Source organism: Pseudorasbora parva, chromosome 2 (genome assembly GCF_024679245.1).
Source record: "Pseudorasbora parva isolate DD20220531a chromosome 2, ASM2467924v1, whole genome shotgun sequence".
Lineage (NCBI taxonomy): Eukaryota > Metazoa > Chordata > Actinopteri > Cypriniformes > Gobionidae > Pseudorasbora > Pseudorasbora parva.
The window spans coordinates 42,061,849-42,080,808 of record NC_090173.1 but is presented as its reverse complement, the minus strand read 5'-3'; the positions used below and the strand labels follow the sequence as shown (position 1 = coordinate 42,080,808).

Sequence of the window (18,960 nt, the reverse complement as noted above, 5' to 3'; positions counted from 1 at the left end):
CCACTCAGCAGTCCTTTTAGTCTTTAGATCAGACGAGACACTTCTGACACTGTCTGTTGTTCAAGAGTGGCTTGACACTATGAATGCAACAGCTGAAACCCATGTCTTGCATACGTCTGTGCGTAGTGGTTCTTGAAGCACTGACTCCAGCTGCAGTCCACTCTTTGTGACTCTCCCCCATATTTTTTAATAGGTTTTGTTTCACAATCCTCTCCAGGGTGTGGTTATTCCTATTGCCTACACACTTTTTTCTACCACATATTTTCCTTCCCTTCGCCTCTCTATTGATGTGCTTGGACACAGAGCTCTGTGAACAGTCAGCATCTTTTGCAATGATCTTTTGTGTCATCTTAATGGTCGTCTTTTGGACAACTAGTAGTTCTGAACAATTAGTTCTAGTTCTGTAGCCTACAGAACTAGACTGAGAGACCATTTAAAGGCCTTTGCAGGTGTTTTGAGTTAATTGGCTGATTAGAGTGTGGTACCAGGTGTCTTCAATATTGCACCTTTTCACAATATTCAAATTTTCTGAGGCACTGAATTTGGGATTTTCCATCCATCATCTTCCGCTTATCCGGGGCCGGGTCGCGGGGGCAACAGTCTAAGCAGAGACGCCCCGACTTCCTTCTCTCTGGCCACTTCCTCCAGCTCCTCCGAGGGTACCCCGAGGCATTCCCAGGCCAGCCAGGAGACATAATCCCTCCAGCGTGTCCTGGGTCTTCCCCGGGGCCTCCTCCCGGTGGAACGTGCCCGGAACACCTCCCTGGGAAGGCGTCCAGGAGGCATCCATAATAGAGGCCCAAGCCACCTCAGCTGGCTCCTCCCGATGTGGAGGAACAACGACTCTACTCTGAGCTCCCCCTGAGTGATCGAGCTTCTCACCCTATCTCTAAGGGAGCGCCCAGCCACCCTGCGGAGAAAGCTCATTTCAGCCGCCTGTATCCAGGATCTTGTCCTTTCAGTCATGACCCACAGCTCATGACCATAGGTGAGAGTAGGAACGTAGATTGACCGGTAAATCGAGAGCTTCACCTTACGGCTCAGCTCCTTCTTCACCACGATATATCTGTACATCACCCGCATTACTGCAGTTGCTGCACCAATCCGTCTGTCAATCTCCCGTTTCATCCTTCCCTCACTCGTGACCAAGACCCCAAGATACTTAAACTCCTCCACTTAAGGCAAGAACTTTCCACCAACCTGAAGTGAGCAAACCACCCTTTTCCGACTGAGAACCATGGTCTCAGACTTGAAGGTGCTAATTCTCATCCCAACCACTTCACACTCGGCTGCAAACCGTCCCAGCGCATCCTGAAGGGCCTGGTCTGAGGGTGCCAACACGACAACATCATCTGCAAAGAGCAATGACGAAATCGCATGGTCCCCAAACCGGACACTCTCTGGCCCTTGGCTGCGTCTAGAAATTCTGTCCATAAAAATTATGAACAGAACCAGTGACAAAGGGCAGCCCTGCCGGAGACCAACATGCACTGGGAACAAATTTGACTTACTGCCGGCAATGCGGACTAAGCTCCTGCTCCGGTCGTAAAGGGACCGTAACGCAAGGGGCCCTGGACCCCATACTCCAAGAGCACCTGATCCATGTGACATAGTAGATCTTAATATATAGTCTGTTTCATTAATGTTAATTAAAGAATTGTGGTATCATGGGGAAAAAAGGGTTAATGAATATCTACTTTTTTCCTATAGATATGGGTTTTGACTTGCTGTGTGCCAAATTTTTGCAACTCATTGGGCCAGCACAGGTCATATATAAACATGTTTGAGTATCTAGTCTCTCTCTTTCTCTCTCCTTAAATGTCCAATTCGAAATAAGGCCTGTCTGTGAAACAAGGCCAAAGAATATTTTTTAAAAAACTTGATAACAAGTGCAATTACAAAAATATATTGCAAAAATGGCAAAAGAAGCAATGTTCAATAGATTTGTTAAGGATTTATGAACATTTGTACGTCTGTAAAGCTATTTACCGGTATACATAAATGCCTTTTTTAGATACAGGCAATATGATGGTAGAACTTTGTTTTAGGTGCATATGAACATATGTGCATCCCTAAAAAATAAGATTGTCATCATTTACTCACCCTAATATTGTTCCAAACCTGTATAACTTTCTTTTATTTTGTGGAACACAAAATATATATTGAAGAAGCCCAGAAACTTGAAGAAGTCTTTTTTTTTTTTTTTTTTTTTTTTTTTTTCTTTCATCTACAATGAATGAACAGGGCCTAAAACCACATAAACAACAAGATACATTTTTCATTTTATATATATATATATACACTTTTGTCTCCCACAGCAGGAAAAAATGAAATACATGACAAGAGAGTGAATAAATGAGGACAGAATGTTCAGTTTTGGGTGAACTCTTTAAGGCTAAAGTGTATAATAATTCAGTGTTAAAATAGATAAATATAAATAAATATCCGTAGGTTGATTCAACCAAAAGTGAAAAAACACTGTCTCTTTGCTGCTATAAAAAATATTGCTCTGTTTGTTTAAAGCACCCTGACATGGCAACACTGGTTCAGCCTAACCTGGCTATATCCCTTTTGCCTTATAAGTAGTAGATCAGAGATATTTGTCAATGCAGAAATTACACATTTTACCTTCATCGCTTTATTGACAAACATATATAATGTAGAGCGTCAGGCCTAGTCCACACGTACACAGGTTTTTCCCTCCTCCGTTTAAAAAAGGCAATTGCGTTCCCATGAAAAAAAAAAAAAAAAAAAAAGTGCTGTCAAGAGCATGCCAAATCAACAGGTGGCAAAATAACCCTAACCGTAAAACCGTAAAACCATGTTGGCCAATCAGAAGCCTGGAAAAAAAGATTATTGACAGTTCCGGTTCTGACGTAACAAGCCAAAATCTCCGGTTTCACAGTCCACACGACAACACTGCAGCCAGGGTTTTCTAAAAAATTTCACCCTGGCAATTTTCAAAAAAGTTTGGTTTCAGTGACCGGATACTGCGTTTGAGTGTGGACAATTTGCCAAACTTCATAGAAAAAGCTGCATTTTTTTTTTCATTTATGATGAACATATGCTATACGCTGATATTGCTTGAATGCCTTCTCTATAATTACAAGAACGTTTTATGCTTTGGAGCAGTTCATCATTGCACTTATTGACTTATTTTTGGGTAAAGTCTTGCTCTTGTTATTGACTTCTTCTTGAATCTCTGCCATGAGCTCCTCCCTCATCCTGAAACAAACAGGCAATTCTGCCAATACATCCACTTGATAAACAACTAAGGTATACATGCAGTGCTGTTGTGGGAAACATTGTGAGCAGAACTATTCAGAGTTATAAAAGGAATGCACACAACGCAGGGTTATCTCAACTCATGCGGTTACAATGTCATTTTTGTATGAACTACCTATTAATATACTATCATAGACACAGTATTATGTTTAAACTTAGTAATGGATATTAGTAATTAGTGTTTTAAATGATATATACAAATGTTTAATGTAAATACATTTAATCATATTTGATAAAATAACTCATCATTTATGGAAGTGGTCTATGGACTCAATATATGATGTAGACTGAAGGTTCGATTTTATAAATAATTTCTATAAAATTATGATGTCAATTTTTCTTGAATAGTACTGAGGAGATAAATAGGCATAATTAGTCAAAATCCATTTAATTTTTGATGTTAAGTTACAAAATGTATTAAAGGTTATTGCAATCCGAACTTTAATTTAGCATATATTTACATATCAGCAGCTATTCAGAATTCAATATGCAACATTAACATTAAATAAACATCATGTTGAAATAAATAAAGGAACAAATGGTACAAACGTGAACAAAATGGCCCTTAGAATTTCCAACCCTAAAGGTGAGTATTTTTTCCATATCTGCCGTAAAGACAGAGATGCATTTAGAGATAAACCCATGTAAAATAATACCTCAGGATCACGTATTATCTTTCTCTGTCTTGTAGATCAGAGCAAGTGCCAATTAGAATGCTTTTAACATCAAAGCACAACGAGGCAACGAAAGCAACGTTCCTCTAAAAATGATGTTTATTAGACTGCTAGCCCTTATTCTTAAGTGTACTCAACTGCCATTCGCAGAATGCTTGTTAAATGTAAAAAAGTAAAGAATAGAAAAACATGCACACTATGAATTTCATATTTTTCCCCCTTTGGTTTTGTTTATTGAGCAGGGGGGAAAAAAAGTCACTCCACATCAAATGATCCACAGAGCTAAGGAAAGGAATTTGTCTTGTTTAAGTCTTGTTGTCCTAAGCATGTTTATCCAAGCGTTATGCAAGCACGGCAAGGCTTATAGACAAATAGCTCCGGTATATTATGCGATTTGCGCGAGTAGGTAAACAGCAGATGGCGAGGGAAGCCTTTTTAGCCCCTCGCGCTGTATTTACCTGCCCACCCGAATGACCCGTGTCATGCTGCAACTCCTCATGCAGGCATAAGCAATTGTTAACCATTTGTATCAGTTTTTCACCGTTCCGGCTGAGCGCGAGGCCAGCCGAGTCATCCACGGCGCGTAGGAAAATTAGCTTGTTTATCAGCATTCTGTTTTCTTTTCCACCTCTCCTCCCTCTGACATTTTAAATGTACACCATCCATGACTGATTCGCTCACAATCAAAATGAGTTCGACCTCAAATCACGAATGAATGTATCGCGCCTCCGTAATCTCCATATTTTTGCAATTACACATATAATGAGTTGCATCGAGCTTGATGAGGACAATGGCCGGTTATGTGCTCGTCCTCAATGAAGAAGGTTACCTTCAGCATCAGTCATCTGTCCTGTTGACGGAACGTTTCACTTTGTGCTCGTTGCGCCTGTATTTTAGATGTGATTTACATAGGTGAATCCAAGGTGATTCATTACGTGATTTTTTTTATTTCTTTTTTTCTCGGTTTTGGTTGCTCTCAGCAACTTTTATTATTTAATTCAACTTGCGAGCAAACAAACCCAGTCCTGGACACTATGCTCGCTTTATCGTGGACTTTAAATAGCCAACTCCTGAAGACCTTGAGAGGGCAAAAAATCTTTAGTCATTCATTACCGCACTGAGGAAGTGTAGAACATTGATGGAATGTAATGAAAACTAATACTCTTCCTAGTCACTGTGCTATCTACAGATGTGTTTTATATCCCATTACTGCTCTAGAAGTGGCCACAGCTCTATAGCATGTTGAGCAAAGCATAATCCATTGGGAAATTACCCATCAGAAGTGCAATACTGTTACAGAAATGAAATTACAGAGGCACTTGTGAGCGAGCGCGTGCATGCGTGTGCTGAGGGGCATGGAGGATATATGTACTCTATTCGATGTGTTCCACAAGGAGAATTCGAATGCAGCCCAGAGAGATGCTCATTTAAAATGTGTCCGACATGCAATGATTGATTGGCTCGTGCTATCTGCATATTTGTTCGAGAGCGACAGCTGTCACATTTGAAGACATTCTCTACATATAAATCGAAATTAAAAACTTCTCTGATATTTTTCTTTAAAATAAGCATCTTTGTCAGGCTCCTATGTATAGGTTCTACCTGAATGGGCTGACGCTGGGATTTTGTGGGTTTTTAAAGTGAAAGTATTTTATGAACTTATACTAAAGGCGGAGAGCATTCAATCAGTATTGTATCTCATTTTACATATGAACTCTTCATGCATATGTAAAAAGCTTAGAGTCTCTACTCTTTGAGATATGCATCACTTTGTTCCTTTATATAGTGTATACTCTTTGAGATATGCATCACTTTGTTCCTTTATATACTGTATACTCTTTGAGATATGCATCATTTTGTTCCTTTATATACTGTATACTCTTTGAGATATGCATAGCATTTGTTTTAGACAAAGTACTGTACTTAATTACTCTTTTACCATTTTCACCTGGATTTGGCCTAGCCAAATTGAAAAGCCTTCTTTTTCATTGAAAGTTCTCACATCAGATGCATTTAAGTAAATCTTGCATTCAATATGACACAGACAAACTTCTTTTTTTCAATATTTTCTAGAATTTAGTGGAAACAGCCCAAATTGTCTATATATATATATATATATATATATATATATATATATATATATATATATATATATATATATATATATATATATATATATATATATATATATATATATATATATATATATATATATATATATATATATATATATATATATATATATATATATATATATATATATATATATATATAATTACAGATTTTGTCTCTGCATGACTAGGATAGGAGAACATATTTTAACTTTTTTTTTTTTTAAATGCACACTTCAACATTGTCATTTTGAGACATGTCACCTGTGAACTGAGGTGCGCTTCAATGTAATAGGATTTGATAGACAATGCTTATATTTCAGCCCCTCGATCTGTCTGCATCCATATAATAAATGACATCTGTACAAGGTCCTGCAGTGAAGCTGCACATACAGTATCCAATCTATTGTGAGTGCAGTTTGTGTGCTGCTTTTTCCCATTACAGTGCCCTTTGAACCTTCAGCTTTATCTGCAACCTCGTTTATACCAGTAGGTTTTAAGTGAATGTAAGATGAAAGAACACAATTTCAAAATATCAATTTAGTTGTATCTACCGGTCCCTTTTACCAGAAATGTAGTTCTCACACCCCTTCAAGCACACTGACTTATGGTTATCTTAGAAGTCAATAATACGATTATGGGTGATCTAATATAAATGCACATACATAACATAATGCAAATTAATCTAATTTTCAGATCCTTGAAAATCCATTTAAATATGTCTTACACTGAACCGAATGTAACAAAAGCAGATGGTCCTCTCCCTTATGATCTTTACTTACACAACTTCCTTTATCAAAGTTTATTGCTGTTTTCATCAGTAAAGCCTGAGAGTAATATGTTTTTTCAAGTAATACAGTGGTAAATCCTGCCCATCTGAGGATAGTTGTTTGACAGCAGAATATAATGATCTTCATTGTCCCACTTGTTGAACTGTCAGATAATATGGTGTTAGAAGGTTGAGCTCTTACACGTTTCTTGTTTTTGACTACAATAAGGGTGAATTCATGTTGATTTGGACACATTTTGCCATTGAGATTACTTGGAAAAAGTGTCCCATTCTAAATGAATTCACCCTACATGAAGTAATTATAAGGAGCGGCAATTTGATTGGAAATAAAATACTTACCAGAGAGGTTAAAGAGAACAAGAAAACGTAATATACTCTACTATTCTTAATTTCGCTAGAAGTATGTTGAAGTCATTGCACAAAGGGAGTGCTGTTTTTCAATGTGAAGTTATGAAAAGCTTGTAATATTAGTTTTATTTGACTGTATGGTTTTGAGAAACTCTGTGCAACAATGTGTTTAAGGGTAGATTTTTTTTAAGTTTTGTTTATGGCAGGTTTAACAAAGACTCCATTAAAGCTGGAAAAGGTCAAACACAACGAGAAAGCAAACATGTCAAGAGTTACACAATAAAGAGTGCAGAGCCTTTTGACAGGCTTCAACTAAAGACCTGCTTTTTAGCCGCTGTGCCCTAAAGTAAGACTCTTAGCCTGAAGTGCTTTAAATCAGCCGAAATCGCTCAACAAAAGTTTACATTTGGCTTTGGGTGGTTGGGTCTATGCACCCACAGAAGGGATTATTACCACCAACTATGTGTAAACTGTAAAAAAAACAAAAAACAATCGACTTAGATTATGTCGAACTGACTTTAAAAATGAGTTGTATCTTGTATAACATAAACAAAGTTTAACATTTCTTAACTTATTTTAATGAGTTAAAACAATGTAAAAACACGTTGTCATAACTTATTGAAAATATATTTTTTTACGACTTTGTTTTGTCTCTCTTTAAAAGCGTTTGCATTTTTACCCCTTTTTTTCTCAAAGCTGGTAACATTGAAGCCACAGTTTAAGGAAGTGACACTATACCAAACTTCAAAATTATGTAACATTTCCTGGAACAAGCTACTTTTTCTTAACTTGATTTAGATTTTTTATATTAATACATTTTATGTTTAAGTCTCATACACCCCTGGCGCAGTCCGCAAGACACGTACACACATACACTCTGATTGGTTTATTGCACGTTACGCCCAAAACACACCCATGACTCATTAAGAGACTAGGGACAACCCTTTTAGACCATGCGCCAACTGTTTTTTTTTTCATCATTAAACTAGCGAAAGTGGATTCGGATTCCCTAAGTGCACTGCACTGCGCGCTTTAGGTCATGCGCTCAGAATGTTATTAAAATTGGGCATTTTATAAGTCTTTTATAAGCAAAGCATGATTTAACATTATACAATTTTTTTTAACTTTATGTTATCACCCTAATCTCGATTCGAAGAAGACTCAAAATACTGTTAAATTATAAGTGATATTATCTGACAGTTATATCTTATAAATATCTTGTCCTTAAATAGCTTTAATGAAGTTAGCTTGTTGTGTAACTAATTACTTTATCAAAATTGTTATTGAAGTTTTAATGTAGCTTCTCCAACACTGCCATTATATTATACTATGATATTTTATTATCTGTCAGCCGTAATTCTGTGAAATACATGTATTTATTTTTTACTAGAGTGTTGAATACAATCAGTTTATTTCAGTGAATAAATAGAATTCGATGTATTATGATATTTTTGGGATGGTTTCTAAACATACTCATGGGCCTCATATTGTCTCAATTACGTAGAACTGAAGGCAAATTAATTATGTAGTCATAAATTTAGGTCAAATTCTTGTTGTGAGATTTAATGAGGGATCATACTGAATAGATCAGTATGAATAGATCATAGAGCAGAGAGCTTGCTAAATATTCATTTGTTTTTCACTCCTGAGGCATGGATCACATCGTAATATAAGCTCAAAACAGAGATACATATTTATTTAATTTCCTTCACTTATGAATGACTCTTTCCTGCTGCACTGATTCATCTCCCAGTTTGATCTTGATGATAAAAAGTTGAACACAATACTTCATACGGTGACAAACAGCTGACTACAATCACTCTGACTGATATATCGCTCAAAGCACAAACATCTCTTTTGACAGAAAGCGTCATAATTAAAACGTTTTCTTTCCAGTGAGGCATTTGCACATTAAATCAGAGCAAGAAGAAGTGAGAGGTCATAGGATGCCTTTTTTAAGCTGTGTTAAAATGTTAATAATGTATTTGTTAATAAATAAATAAATAAATAATTTTAACGATGTTGAAGCAACATTTTATTGCAGTTGTTAGCACATTGCCCTTACACCAAATAAATATACTTCAAGTTCATTATTATTACTTAATAAAGTATTTTTTAAGAATACTTTATTTAGTATGTATACTAATTTTAATGTACTAGACTAGACTAAAAGTATACTTATAAGTGTACTGATTCAATACTACTAAATTGGCCCACTTTTTAGTGTATAAAAGTAAACTTAGTTCACAACAATTACATTTTTCATTTGTACTACAACTATACTACAAGTTAAAATATAGGTATACTGATAGTAAAATACCTGTAGCACATTTCAAGTTTATAACACATAAGAAAAAAATGTATTTAATAGGCTACTCAGTCAAAATAGTAAACTTAACTACAAGCAAAGTATACTTAGAATACTTATTTATTTGTTTAAGTATATCTTTATCAAATGATTGAGTAAAAGTATTGACTTAAAATACTTTTGTCACTATAAGTCATGTACTGTATGCTTAAGTGTAATTTTAACACAAATTTGTTTGTACACGAGAAGTAGACTGAAATTATGCTTGCTTATTTGTAGTTTGGAAGAAGTGTATAGTAACATAATGATTGAATAAACATTTCTTTTTTTTAAATAATGGATCCTTTGCAACATTTTAGGAAACTCATTACCACATCCAGCCTGGAATTATATCATCATGTCTTCAAATCTTACAAATGAAAGTATTTGCCAGTAGAAAAATACACTATTAGTTATACTCCATTAGTTCTTCAATAATAGAATATGTATTAATATCATTATCTTTCTGATCATTCTGAATAAAATTTACATCCAAGTCTATATGATTAATTTATATCCAAATAAACAGCATAAAGCATTTTTATTTTTATAAACGGTAACACTTTATTTTTCTAATCTAATGAAACTATAAGTAACAACAAGTAACAACTACATGTTAACTTATTCTACTGCACTCAAACCTAACCTAACTACTATACTCAAATTAGAGTTAGTAGAATGTCTAAGGTGGAGCATCGAAATAAATTGTAACCAAATAAATACCCATTATAGAGGTAATTAATCCAATCAGTCGATCAGTTAAATCACCTATATTTATATAGCGCTTCTTACAATGTCGATTGTTTCAAAGCAGCTTCACAGTGTTAACAGAAAGAGAATGCAACAGAATTTGATTCGGCTATACAGCCGCTCTGGTGAAAACAGGGATGGCATCCAGCTAATTTCAATTATCATATAGTGTCAATGCAGGCAGATCGATAATATAGTTGAAATTTAGGTGTCCCCAACTGAGCAAGCCAAAAGCCAAAGGCGACGTTGGCAAGGAACCAAACTCCTTCAGGGTTGCGGTGCTAATTCTCCTCTGGCCGACGAAAAAACAGTGTATTGCTGCATTCCAATTCACCTACTTATACTATGTTCTAAAAGTATGTACTCTTTTTGTAAAGAAAAAGTATACTTTTGAGTGTGTAGCAGAAAAGTATGCATTAGTGACGAGCATCCCGTCACCGTTTAACTGCCCTGTCAATCATCGTCAGATTCGTCACAGTTCAAATCCTCCACATTCAGATTAATCTCCTACCTTATCGGAGAGAAATGTAGCCGCTCGTTGATCTGCCATTTGTGGGTCTTTAATGCAGAGACTCTCCTGGTGTGTTTGCAGTTTAAATATAATGATGCTTTTAAAAGTTAATGGCCAAACGTATTATTACAAAAGTTCACAATGCTGCTGCAGGGGAAATATAATGTGGACAACACTGAATAAATATATTTTTGTCAGGTTAAATATTGATAGTTGGTCACTCAAACCCCTTTATCTAAACTTCTCTACTTAACCGTCGGACTCGCACATCCGTCATGTTTGTAGTTTTTTAACGCTTTTTATCCGCGTTCGTAGTTCTACTCGAATCCTCGTCAAGCTCGCAATGGGTTGTGGGATATATCAGCTGTTAGAGTGTGCGTCGATCTGTACTTCGAATTTGGACCATAAATAGCAAACCATCCGGGTATCTTTGGAATACTCTTCAGCATACTACGATTTGAGGCATACTAATTCTATTTTCGAATACTATTTAGGATGGATAGTATGCAAATTGGGAGGCAGGGTATGATTATGATTCTGGCCACATTACATATCAGAATATAAGATCAACAGATATTCGTGAGATTATTTGAACGTTTGGAGGCGTCACGCCGGAGACGGGTTTAATGAGGATGTCATTTTAGTGCAGCATTTAGGGGAGTTTAATTGACATGCTCTCTGCAGACATTTCAGGGATGAGTTGGTCATGTCCAGGTGTAGCTCCACTATCTGGTCTGGATATGGCCCGGATCCGGTTGACTGCGGTAGACCTCTTCATGAACAGAGAGACTAAATTTAGCGTAGATGCCACTCTGCATCAGGTGTTATGTGAAGTATTTCCGGTTCCTGCTGACCTAGTTATTGCAGCCTAACAACCTAATGAATGTAATTTCTCTTCTTTTTTCCAAAGCATTTTTTAAGATTATGCCTTAAAAATAATCATCTGCCGGATGTCGCGTTTTCAACAATTTTTTTGAAATTTTAAATGAAAACGTACATGTTTAGACTACATTATTTTAATACCTAAATAAATGCACAACAAATGCTGCAGTTTGCTCTCGATTTGTTTTTTGCTGTAGTACATGCGTGTGTTTGTGTGTGAGGTTAACGAAAACGTGCCTGGTATTTACACAATGTCTTGGTTTATTTACATGAATTGCTTCTGTGTGATTTCTATAATTTTATACTGCAAAATGACTTAACTGCAACCACAACAAAACATGAAAAAAGCCTTTGTGCTTGCTGGGAGTGTATCACTGTGAGTAAATGTATGATAAAATAATACCCCAGGCTCAGCAGTATTAATGATATGCAGTGCACTTGTTATTAAAGTTCCAAAACACTGCCAGGAGTAACACAGATGGAGTCAATTAAACAACCAACATACACGTTTCATCTTTGGTCTTTTATCTCTTGTATGTTACTCCATGGCTGTAATTAGCTTTACTCTCCTATACTTGCATCCAGTGATGATAACAGTTATTTCCATGTGTGATTTAGAATAATTTATCACTTACTTCTGATTTGCACGTGCAGTGTCCTTGGGTATTGCTTTTAATAATAAAGATAGTGTGAATTACTGCTTCACACTAATTTGCTTGTCTCGCTTCTGGTGTTTGCAGGGAACTGATGCCGTCTACTCTGGAGGGACAGATCACAATGGAGAAGACGCCCAGCTACTTTGTGACAAACAGTGCACCGAAGCGAATCCACTCGATGGCGAGAGACATTAAACTAATCATAGTTGTCCGCAATCCAGTGACCAGAGCCATTTCGGACTATACTCAGACGCTTTCCAAGAGGCCCGAGATCCCCACCTTCGAAGTGCTGGCGTTCAAGAACCGAACGCTGGGCTTGATCGATGCGTCGTGGAGCGCGTTGCGAATAGGGATCTACGCACTTCACCTGGAGAGCTGGATGCAGTATTTCCCTCTCTCGCAGATGCACTTTGTCAGCGGAGAGCGGCTTATCATTGATCCAGCCGGCGAGATGGCAAAGGTCCAGGATTTCCTGGGACTCAAGCGTATTGTTACTGACAAACATTTCTATTTTAATAAAACCAAGGGATTCCCATGCTTGAAGAAGCCAGAGGACAGCAGTACCCCACGGTGCCTTGGCAAGTCCAAGGGCAGAACTCACCCCAAAATAGACCCCGATGTCATTCGCAGACTGCACAAATTCTACAAGCCCTTTAACATGATGTTCTACCAAATGACAGGGCAAAACTTTCAGTGGGAACTGGAGGAGGATGGCAATTCGCCTGGCTCTCGGGACTGAACCCCTGCTGCTCTCCGCACCACCAGCCCTTCTCATAGCCGAACCTTCCCCATTCCTCATCGTCCCCTCGATCTGTGCTTCAACACATCAGTCGATCGTTGCTGTCTTTGCGAATGTGTGTGTACCATAGCAAGAGTTCTAATCTGCTCTGTCAACCCCCAATACCAGTGGTGTTCATGATGGCAAAAAGTTATTGTAGATATTACCCCAAACATAAATATATTTATATTTGTCATGAGAAGAGGATTTTATTCATTTTCTTGAGAAAGAGTTGCTATATGAATCATGTGCTCTATGATGATGCATGCGATGAGTTAAGTGTCCTTACCCACCATCACCCTGAGGGTTTTATTTTGTCTCTCTCTCTCTCTCTCTCGCTCTCCCTCTCTCTCTCTCTCTCTCTCTCTCTCTCTCTCTCTCTCTCTCTCTCTCTCTCTCTCTCTCTCTCTCTCTCTCTCTCTCTCTCTCTCTCTCTCTCTCTCTCTCTCTCTCTCTCTCTCTCTCTCTCTCTCTCTCTCGCAGTGAGTGCAGTACAATTGACTCTGATAACCAATGATATTTGTAGATTCTGAAATCAAAAAAAAAAACCTACAATCAGATCTTACCAACATAGTAATTCTCTCGGATGAGAAATGTTCAGCTATTTCTGCCCAGTTTCATTTTAAAATGTTATTTTTTTGTGGCTAATACAAATTCAGACAGTTGGGTCCCAAAGCTTACACTTCTATATGGATATGTTCAATTCTATCATATTTTAAATAATATAGTATGCAATGTCAGAACGACACATTTTACTGCATATATTTAACATTTTAAAATCTCAAAACTCTTAATTTCTTTCTTTTTATTAGTATATCTCAGGCTTTTGGACCATACTGTGTATTTAATAAATTAGCTTGAAGAAACACAGTACATGCAGTATTTTTACTCAATTTGATGCATTGTTCACTTACAGGGATATTCAAAAGTTTGGGGTCGGTAAGATTTTGTATTGTTTTTGGAAAGAAGTGTCCTATTCTCACCAGTGCTGCATTTATTTAATCAAAAATACAACAAAAATAGTCAAATAAAATAAAATAGACAGTGTTTTTATTATTATTATTATTATTATTATTATTATTATTATTATTATTATTATACAATGTAATGTTTCATGTGATTTAAAGCTGAATTTCTCCATTCTGCAGTGTCACATGATCTAGTATGCTGATTTTGATGGTCAAGAAACATTTATTATTATGATCAATGTTGAACAGAGTTGTGCTGCTTAATATTTTTAGTAAACCGTGAACAGCATTTATTTACAATAGAAATCTATTTACTGTCCATTTTGATCAATTTAATGTGCGCTTGCTAAATAAAAATATTGCATTCTTAAAATAAAAAATCTTACTAACCCTAAACTTTTTGAATGGTAGTGTACATGTTAAGAAATTATAACTTTTAGACATCTGCCTTGCTAACACAGTGCTATCCTTGGTCAATTGATAAAATAATCATTCAGTAAAATGCTATAAAGTATCAAGGTTATATGCAGTGTGTATAACATGACTACACCAGAATTGTACAATTATTTTCCTTGTATGAGTGTGGATTTAATGGATGCCAGATATGTAATATGCTATGTGGGTGATTTAGCAGCTTTCTTTCATCTCAAAGAGTTCCTGAATCTAGTATTGTTTTTGTCATTTCTGACACTGTGGAACATTGTGTGTCATTAATCACAACACCATGTCATCTTTTATGTGAGTTGATCACAGCCCCTAAAATGGTCATTATCACACTCACTGCTTATTTCAGAAAAATCCAGTGTTGCACATATGCTCCGTTTTGGGTTTTATTTTCGTCTTTTAATGCAGCTGCTGGCATAGTGATACAGCAACATGGTAATGAGTGTAGCACCAATGCTGGCGGTTGGAGCAGCAGGGAGCTACCAAACATCTGCTGTAACAAAGTCCTGTCATTATAGACGAATGGGACATTAAAAGAGATTCCTGTGAAAATCAAAGAAGTGAGATTTTTCAATGTGCATCTTACCTGATGGAAAGATTTCACGTTCATGTTAAAGAAACTCTGGATGGAAATTGTGTATCTGGGATCGCTGCATTTATCTTTATGCTAAATGCTTTTCTTTCTTTTTTCCCCCCAAAAAGCCATGTTGTTTTCTCAAATGTACTCTGTTACCTGACAATATAATGGATTTTGTTATATTTACAATATATTGAGCACTTGATTGGGAGGGACAATGTCTCAGTATAAATCTGACAATGTCTAAGTCTTAGCCATTTATAACCCATATGTTGCTCAATCTCATCTCAGATGGTGTTGTTGACATACATTTTTTAATATTATGCAAAGCACTGTTGCATGACCTATTCATGCCTAAGACTTTTTAATGTTGCTGGATACTTATTTATTTGGCAATTTAACTCTGTTTTGGTATATGCTTATTTAAACCACACGACTTCGATTCTCAGCAGAAGGGGGAAAAAACGTTACTTCAAGCAGTGATTAAATGAAACAGCCCTTTGGATAATTTTAAGAAAACATTAATTACATTTGTGCTGTGACATTTAAAGTAAACCCTAAGGATACAAAAACTTAGATAAGTAAATCTCATTGGCCTCACATTTTGATTACAAACATTCAGGTTATAATGAACTCACTTATTCCAGCAACAGAATTTGGTTGTTGGTCAAAAAAAAAAGAAAAAAAAGTGTGGTTTCCACAAATCTGGCTTGCTTGATAAGGCACAAAAATAGCAGGGTGTCACTGACCACTCAACATTGCTTTCAGATTCACACTCCGGATTCACAGAAATTCCCCCATCCACTCAGTCTGTTTGCCATGTCTCTGAACTATTTAACAACTTCGACAATCAATGCAGCCAATAAATCAATAAACTCAGTCTTAATACACATCCCCTGCCTAGGCACACCTCTCTGGCTTGTTGTATGTTCTCAGTGCTGAGCTGGTGTGTTTTTTTTCGCCCGGGGGGAACGGCAGACCTATGAGATAGTTACACAGAGCAATTGGTTCAATCAGAGTAAGCGCTGTGCTACCCTTTTATATCCCCCTGACTGAACACTGAAGCCTGAACCACAATATCCCAGGTCACCCGTTCTGCTTTGAGCCTCAGCTGTGTATCTATCCCCCTGGTGCTCCGCTGAAAAGCACTCTGATTTCAACTTTCTCTCTTCCGTGAAACACACCTCCATTCATCCCTCAACGACGAATCTGTGGATTAAGACAGGTGGGACCCGACTGGCTGCTTTTTTCTTTATCTTCCGTTCAAGCAGTGCTAACTTTAAATGGTGGTTTCCCAAACACTATGTCCTAACCAGACACGATGCGGTAAACTGTATCCACTATCTTTCTTAGAAGTGACATTTTGCTGCAGGAATTAGTCCTAAAACCTGGAAACGGTATTGGTCTTTTGGTTCCGTCATTCCAAAGTCAATGTTTTTGTGTTTTTTTTTGTTGTTGTTTTTTGCCAAATGTCTGAAAAAGTCTAACACAAGTTTAAAACATTTTCACATTTTATTCTATGAATATAAAAATGTGGTTGCTAAGAAGTGGAACGATGGGTCTACAAAGGATGTTTGGACATTAAACATCATCACGCTGTAGAGATAAAATCATCTACTCACTTGCAAACTATTCTAACACATGCTTTCCAACTTGTGGATTATAAATAAAGGTTGAAAGAGTGATTGGAAACCGTGTTGGTATTGCAGTTGTGCCGAACAGTTTGTTTATAGTTTAATTAGTCCTTTAGTTCTGCTGAATCTATTTAGATTTCATGAAGGTTAGGTTCATTTGTGAAGATTATCGTGATAATCGAACCACGTAAGAATCATATACTTTTGTTGGTCGTATAGCTTATTTTCTGCAATAGTCCCAAAGCCAGTGGAAAAATCCTATTGACTTTTTGTTGAGGGAACCAAAATAATGCCAAATTCTGAGCTGACCTGCAAAAATGTCATCCCTGCAGCATCAAGTAACTTATGAGTGTATAATTGCATCATTATGCATATTCGTTTAACTTTTTGCTGGAAATTTGCTGGTTAGGACATGTGTTACGTGTATAAACCTTTAGTTTCACAAGGAGAAATATTCACCAGAACGAGACTACAATCAACACACTGTGAAGAAAAAAAGAAGATATGAGTATTTGGTTTGAAAATACTCAAGGTTTGAATAAGCTGCAGTGAATAGGATCTTGCAGATATTTTGGAATGTACAGCTTCATGAATATTCTATGTATTTGCACACTGATTAAGAAAACATTGATCTAGAAAAAAATAAATCTGCTATGATGTAAATATCAGAAGTGTATAATGTACATATGCAGCTAAAATTCTTTTTCAAACAGAAAATAAAAGTGGATCGAGAACCCAAACAAAAGTCTCAGCCTCCTTTGTGTGTGTGTGTGTGTGTGTGTGTGTCTGTGTCTCTGTGTGTGTGTGTGTGTGTGTGTGTGCACGCGAGAGAACTGATGTGCCACTGTTATGTACTGGCAATGCTTTTGCTGACTCAGTGAGCAAAAAGATAGAAACAAGAGCTTTGAAGGCTCAGAAGTGCAGTGAGAAAAGAAACCCGAACCTCTGAGAGTCCGGGGGAAAAAAAAGTGAAACTTGAAAGGAATTAAATTTCGATTACGTTACAGTCTTTCATTTCGGTGCTCGCTCCGACAAGAGATGTTTCTTTAGTGTCCTCTGAGATTATAAAAGAGGGATAATACAAACCCTATCCTCTTTTGACACTGCTGTTCTAGAGATAAACCTGAGGTTTTACATTTAAATCAGTCTCTGATATTGTCAAACGTACAGCAGGAGGGCTTCAGTGCTGGAGTCAAATATCAACTATAGGTCTCATAGCATGAATTATTGCGCATAGCTTTTTTGTCCCAGAGAAATTCATTTCTGCATTGTTTCTATTGGCAGAGTGCAAAGGTGTGGTTGCATGACTAACAAAAAAGAGCAGAACTTCAAATCTCATATGGTTTGGATTATGATTTGTTTAGTATTAGAACCTATAATGTCCTTTTCAAAATCTTGATTTTGTTCTATGGGCGTCTACTAGAATTACAACACATATTTTTAATGAATTTAACAATATTGCAGCACCTATCTTCCTAGTCTGTCAGTAACACTCTGTTTAGTTGATGTCTCTATGAAGCCCCTCCTTCCTAAAAACTGAGTGTGCTCTGATTGGTCGGCTGGAACAGTGCGTTGTGATTTCAGAAATGTTACACCCCTCACCATAACCACGAATTTCAACATTTTACTAATGCAACTGAACCAGACATTGCCCCTTGTATATATGACTTGGACAGGCATTATTTTACTAAGGGATTCTGTGACGCGTACTTTCCGGAAGAAAACTCAAGGCGGCTATTGCTGACTGAGGGAGTCAGAAATAGTGCTTACTGATAGAGAGAATAAATCCCTTTGGAGGAAATTTATGATTTGTAACTTTGCAGACCTTTTTTTATACTCAAACAGCAACATTGGGCACCAAAGAAAGCTGAAAATGTAAAAAAAAAAAAAAAACACTCAACAGGATGAAAAAGCTTAATATGTAACTGGTGAAGATCGAGTACAGTCGATAGTAAAAGTCGATAACACCTCTCTTCAACAAGCTGCAAGATTTTAGGTAGCCTATTATCTCTGTAGCTCAAACTCTCAGTACATGTTACTCAATAAAGTTGTAAAGCGTCATCTGAATGGTTTATACTCGCATGAGATGAAGATTGTACTCATAATCATTTGTATTATGTCAATCTGTTTCTGCATGCTAAAATGACTGTGGTGTGGCAAGCAGCGGGGCGAAGGGACCGCGAGAGCAGGCCGGTGACGAGTGGT

General features: G+C 36.9%; 1 protein-coding gene across 1 annotated transcript in view; it reads left to right on the top strand.

Annotated features, from left to right (window-relative positions):
* Nucleotides 1-17,481, top strand: part of hs3st4 (heparan sulfate (glucosamine) 3-O-sulfotransferase 4) — a 151,526-nt gene extending 134,045 nt beyond the window's left edge. Inside the window, exon 2 of the mRNA XM_067420574.1 lies at nt 12,439-17,481. Coding sequence (XP_067276675.1) covers nt 12,439-13,093 — 655 coding nt within the window. The 3' untranslated portion in view covers nt 13,094-17,481. The remainder of the gene's footprint in view (nt 1-12,438) is intronic.
* The last annotated feature ends 1,479 nt before the right edge of the window (nt 17,482-18,960 follow it).